Genomic DNA, 5607 nt, shown 5'->3' with positions numbered 1-5607 from the left:
CCTAGTTTGTTGTATATATGAGATTTGATCGGAGACGAGCTAACAAGAGATATATCCGGGTGGTTTTTTCGCACTTATGTTTGTTTATCCACAGCGAGAAAGCAGGATATTTCTCCCATCATGAAGGAAGAGCAGAACATTATCTATCTAAAATCGTTCTCTGCGTTTGGATGGTTCATAACCGAACTGAGCTCAGATTAGTAGCCTCACCGGTGGCTGTGTTGCAGATAACGATGAAAGCTCTAGCATATAGAGAATTCCAGTTCTAAGGTTTGCTGCTTATTTTCCATCTTTTGGATTCTTTTCTTGATCGTTTCTATTCCTAATTCGTTTTCTTTATACTCCCTCGGTTTCGTTTTATTTGACGTCGCTAAGTCAATCCGAAATCATTCTTTTTATTTGACGCTGTAGTTCAGTCATACTGCTGGTTTCCATCTTTGCCCTCCTCCTCGCCCTGATTCCTCAAATCCGGCCGCCGCCGCCGCCGCGAGGGATGCCGGCCTCGCCTGCGCGATATCCGCTGAGGCCAGCGCCGTGCTGGCCGTCATGCGCCGCAGCCTCCGCCACCCGCGCGCCGTAGCCGACGACGCCACGGCGGACCACCCGCTCGTCTCCTCCCTCAAGGCGCTGCGCCGCCTCGTCTTCTCCCCCGCCGCCGTGCTGCGGCCCTTCCTCTACGCGGTCCACTCCGAGGACTCCGGCGCCGCGGTCACCTCGGCGTCGCTGGCCGCTCTCCACGAGGTGATGGCGCTCATGGGTCCGTCCCTCACGAGCGCCGCGCTGCGTGAATGGGCCTGTCGCCAGCTGCCGGTTCGAGGCCGGGGCTGAGGCCGCCGCCGAGGAGGCCGTGCTGATGCGGATGCTGCAGTCGCTGCTCGCCTGCCTGCGCGCACCCGCCGCCACCGCCCTCGGGAACCAGCACGTCTGCACTGCCGTCAACACGTGCATCCGTGTCGTCCACCAGGCCGGCGCCAAGGGCGAGCTCCTGCAGCGATTCTCGCGGCACGCCATGCACGAGCTCATCCGATGTGTCTTTGCCCGCAACCGGCGAGGAGGAGAAGATACGCTCCTGGTGCCCTGGTGTGGTTTCTGTTCTTTGTTTGTTGTTCGTCGACAAATTATCAACTTCACCTAAATCCTTTTCAGACGATTTTTTCTCTTCTTTTTCCAGGAACATGTTCTTGATTTCTGATTGCAGTTCATTTTGGGTTACCTGGATAACTGCAACTGCAATTCAGTGCTATGAAGTCACAATAATCCCAACCTCCCTTCAGAACAGAGCAAGTCCTGAGACTGAAAATGTGTTCAACGATGCCTTTTGGGAGAGCCTGGATGCTGTTGTCAATGCGTTGGACAATGTTGGACAATGGAATCTGGAACTCTTGGTGCTAAATGTAACACACAGATGGTGATACCTCACCTAACACAGAACTTTTGGTAGAAATTTGAGATGTGAGCATGCCTATTTGAGCATTTGTGTAGTGCCAAATTGTTTGGTAGAAATTTTGGAGTAGTTTTCAATAGAATCCTGTGAGCTTGAAAATTTTGTATTGTGTAAGTAAGACAATTTGGAATTGTGTCTGTAATATCAATTGGAATAATGGCAATATGAATGGCTGAATAATGTCAATTGGAAGAAATCATATACTGTATCTGTAGTCTGTCTGTATTGTCAGTTACAAATTACAAATTGGAATACTGAATGTTGAATGCACATGAACTAAGATTTTTTACACAATCCAACTTTTTTTCTCCAAATATAACAAGGTCAGAAATAAGCATCAGTAGTCACCGATCCGGAATCAAGAATCAAGAATCCCAGCTCACACAGCAAGCAGGAGTATATGGAACAAGAGACAGTGGAGAATCATGCAGAACAAGAGACAGTAGTGAACAAGAGACAGTGACATGTTCATATCAACAACAGCACCAGCAATTGCTAATCTGGATAGTGTTTCAGATTAGCAATTTCAATTACCAAAAAGCAATCTGAAGCACAATTTTGGCAACGAATAAATGATCAGCACATGAGTAAAATTGGGTAGTCACTGAGCTCAACATTCACTGAGTACCAGGGAGTACAATGTAGAGTAGCACAATATGTTAAGCTAGAATACTTAGGTATAATCCAAGAATAAATTACTCTTAGAATAAATTACACATGAAGGAGACTTGAACACATGTTTATTTTTCCTCTATCATTCTTCTCCCACTGATTCTCCCTCTCCTTGCCTGTAGAGAAAAGACACCGATAATATGTGATCAATACACATCAAGCATTTGGTCAGAAGACTTTACAGTCTAAGTTTTAACAAACAATGCTAGGGAGCATAAAGTGTAACATTGCTGATTTCATATGCTCAGGATTGTTACAGCAGGTGGATTTAGGGAACTCCAAATAGCAGAGAGAACTCAAATTTGCCGCATTCTGTACCTTCCTGATCACAAGAACACAGTCCAACATACAAGCTCTGAAACTTTGAAGCAAGGCATATGAACAAACAGCAACCAAATAATACTAGTCCTATGAACTTCATAATACACACTGAATAAATGAACAAAGATGGCATTAATGAGCAAGCCACGGAGCACAGAAAACTCTGCATAAAAAAAAGAGTAAAGTCCATCACCGGTCCCTAAACTTGTACCGTTGTGTCATCCCGGTCCATAAACTCGCAAATCGACTGTTCAGGTCCTCAAACTTGTTCGACTATGTCATCCCGGTCCCTAAACTTGCAGATCACTCGTTTAGGTTCTCCAACTTGTTCAGTTGTATCACCCCGGTCCCTAAACAGGACGGTCTAAAAACTTTATATAAAAAATAATTCATAACATTTTCATGTGAACTCTAATGAAGACAAACTTTATATCAAAATTGTAGCCCTCGACGCGACCTACAACTTTGTAGTTGAAAAGTTTTTGAATTAAAACTGTATAGGGTCCCAAAATATTGTTGCATGTTTATAGATTTTGAAATTATAATTTTAAAATTACATTTTGGGACAAAAAAATGACTTAAAATAAAAAAAATTCAACTAAAAATTTGTAGATCGCGTCGAGGGCTACAAGTTTGATATAAAGTTTGTCTTCATTAGAGTTCACATGAAAAAGTTATGAATTATTTTTAAATATAAAGTCTTTAGACCGTCCTATTTGACCCAGATGATATTCAAATCCAAGTTTGGAGACCGTGGTGACACAACTAAACAAGTTGAAGGATCTAAACGAGTGATCTGCAAGTTTAGAGACCTGGATGACATAGTCGAACAAGTTTGAGGACCTGAACGGTTGATTTGCGAGTTTAGGGACCGGGATGACACAGCGGTACAAGTTTAGGGACCGGTGATGGACTTTACTCTAAAAAAAAAGAAGTACCTTCCGGCGGCTCAGGACAATGGTGCTGCCGGCGGCTCCGGCAAGGAGGGGTGGCGGCGACGGCTCCGACGAGTATGGGTGGCGGCAGCGTCTTGGGGGTGAGCCCCGGCGGCTGGCATGGCGGCCGGCGTTTCCGCCTCTTTCTTTCCGCGGCGGCGGCTTGATGTTGCGGCTTGACGAGGAGAAGGCACAGGAGCACGGTGCTTGGAGCAGGAGGGCCTCGCCGGCGTCTTGGGGTGAGCCTCGGTGGTTGGCGCGGCGGCCAGCGTTTCCGACCTGGGAGAGCTCGAGGAAGGAGGCGTCGGGGTCAAGCAGGCCCGGCGGGATGGGATGGCAAAAACGAGAGGGAGGGGATCCCGGCGGGTGGCGGCGTGCACGCCCGCACCTGGGAGACACGGGCGCGGAGGTCGGAGAGGAGGCCGCCCACCGCGGCGGCATGTCGGAGGCCGGTCGATTTTTGGGGATTCCTCCTGCGCCGATGAGGAGAAGACACAGGGGCAAATATGTAATTTCACAGCTTCCTTAATTTTGACAAAGATGTCGGAAACGTCAAATAAAACGAAACGGAGGGAGTATTTTGCATTGGCAGTCCTGCAGCAGGTGCGAATGTATCAGGTGGTGGTGGCTCTCGTTTATGTTTTTACCAGAAACGATCACGCTGGACGATAAGAAGTCATGTTCTGCTCCCAGTTCTGCCGTTCGCCATGTTCTGCTACATCTCTAAACCCAAATACAAACACAAGCAGAAACTACCAAATCTGCCACATGTTCTGCTCCTCAGAAATCAGAGAGCAGATCATGCTATGCTCCAAAGCAGTGCATGTCCATCTCTAAACCAAAAAAAGAAGTGATGTTCTGCTCCCAGTTCTGTGCCATGATCTGCTACATCTCTAAACCCAAATACAAACACAAGCAGAAACTATGATCCATGTTCTGCTACATCCGCAGAAGAAGCAGAAGAACTTGTACTGCTCCAATTCACGGATTTGTCCGACACCACAGACTCGAGGCATATTCTGCTCTCAGTTCACACGACAGTCAGCAACTACGAAAAAAAGGATGGGGCATAGCGGACAAAGATGACAACAGAGAATTTGGATAACACAATAAGCTAAAATAGCCCAAAAAAAACAAAGGAAAACTTCTTATTTTTATTTCAAGCAGAAGTTACAGAAAACTCAACTCAAATATTAGTCGCGTTTCTCTCATAGAAAATATCATAAAAGAGTATAGATAGTTCGTACGACTAATCAACGATCATGCAGAAAGCAATCCATTATTCCATATGATCTGCTCATTAAACAACTGGCTAAATGTTCTCCTTGGTTACATGTTCGATCGGAACAACTTCTGCGGTGCCGGGGGTGCTCCGCAACTTCTGAAATTCATGTTGCAAGCTGCGTGACTATTTCTGGAAATGGATGTCATATCTCTGGAGAGAGCGATTCATCACTTCACTCCTGTCACCAGTAGCCATGCAATGCACAGTTGCACAAAACCATTCCTGACCAAAGAACGCAACACACAGTCAGAACCAAACACACAAACAAGAGGAAAATTATAAAGAGCACATCAACCAATTCGAATCTTCGATATGTACCAATCAGTTGATGAGTTCTGCACACATTCATGTCCATTCAACAGACCTCCGTCCTCCCGCACCGCCCGCTTGTGCTGAGCAAAAGAACTCGTTGGCAAGGATCAGCCTTTCGCCACCGCCGGCTTCTGCTGCATGTCACCACTCGCCGAGATGCCGACGCGGTTCCACCTTCTTCCACCGTCGGCTTGTGGTGCTCGTCTGAACTCGCCGGCGAGGATTCACCAACGGCTATTGCCGCCTTCTGCATGCGACATCATGTGTCGACGAGGTTCCGCCTTCTGTCGCCGCGGAAGGCGAAGCAACAGAACTCGCCGACGAGTTTCTGCCCTCTACCCCAAAAAGATTCTGCTCCATCAAATTTCTGCAGAACTGATCTGCTTCTGCTCACAAATTCCTCCTCTTCTGACCTACCTCGCCGCCGTTTTAAATAGATATCCCGGTAACAACCTCAACACTTCCCTGATCAAACGGCCTTGCATGCGTGCGGATTAACAAGCCTTGCATGCAGAACTTTCAAATGGCCTTGCATGCAGAACATAGCGCCACGAAAACCGCGCAGTGAACATATTTTTGCAAAATAAGAAAAATCAATATTTGATTTTCTGCCACGGTGGGTTAGTGGATACCTTCTC

At 46.8% G+C, this 5607-nt stretch overlaps 2 protein-coding genes across 2 annotated transcripts; one reads left to right on the top strand and one right to left on the bottom strand.

Moving 5' to 3' along the window:
- The first annotated feature begins 581 nt into the window (after positions 1-581).
- Positions 582-1564, top strand: LOC127768870 (uncharacterized). The gene is made up of 2 exons (XM_052294524.1): positions 582-1080; positions 1172-1564. Exons 1-2 carry the CDS (start codon positions 854-856, stop codon positions 1410-1412), a joined length of 468 nt encoding a protein of 155 aa, XP_052150484.1. The 5' UTR covers positions 582-853; the 3' UTR covers positions 1413-1564.
- A 620-nt stretch (positions 1565-2184) lies between these two features.
- On the bottom strand, positions 2185-3813 carry LOC127765656 (uncharacterized). The gene is made up of 2 exons (XM_052290595.1): positions 3376-3813; positions 2185-2232 (listed from the first exon to the last, which is right to left on the bottom strand). The coding sequence occupies exons 1-2, from the start codon at positions 3811-3813 to the stop codon at positions 2185-2187; spliced, it is 486 nt and encodes a 161-aa protein (XP_052146555.1).
- Positions 3814-5607: the final 1794 nt, after the last annotated feature.

The sequence above is a fragment of the Oryza glaberrima genome, chromosome 3 (assembly GCF_000147395.1).
Source record: "Oryza glaberrima chromosome 3, OglaRS2, whole genome shotgun sequence".
NCBI classification, from domain to species: Eukaryota; Viridiplantae; Streptophyta; class Magnoliopsida; order Poales; family Poaceae; genus Oryza; species Oryza glaberrima.
The sequence above is the reverse complement of the archived record's forward strand: the minus strand, read 5'-3'. Positions and strand labels throughout refer to the sequence as shown.

What these genes read in the sequence shown, in the direction of transcription:
- LOC127765656 (XM_052290595.1), bottom strand. Translation starts at nt 3,813, where the DNA reads ATGCCGCCGCGGTGGGCGGCCTCCTCTCCGACCTCCGCGCCCGTGTCT. An exon ending in TTGTCCTGAGCCGCCGGAAG is followed by an intron (nt 2,233 to 3,375) that starts GTACTTCTTTTT and finishes TTTTCTCTACAG; the next exon opens with GCAAGGAGAGGGAGAATCAG.
- LOC127768870 (XM_052294524.1), top strand. Translation starts at nt 854, where the DNA reads ATGCGGATGCTGCAGTCGCTGCTCGCCTGCCTGCGCGCACCCGCCGCC. An exon ending in GATACGCTCCTGGTGCCCTG is followed by an intron (nt 1,081 to 1,171) that starts GTGTGGTTTCTG and finishes TTCTTTTTCCAG; the next exon opens with GAACATGTTCTTGATTTCTG.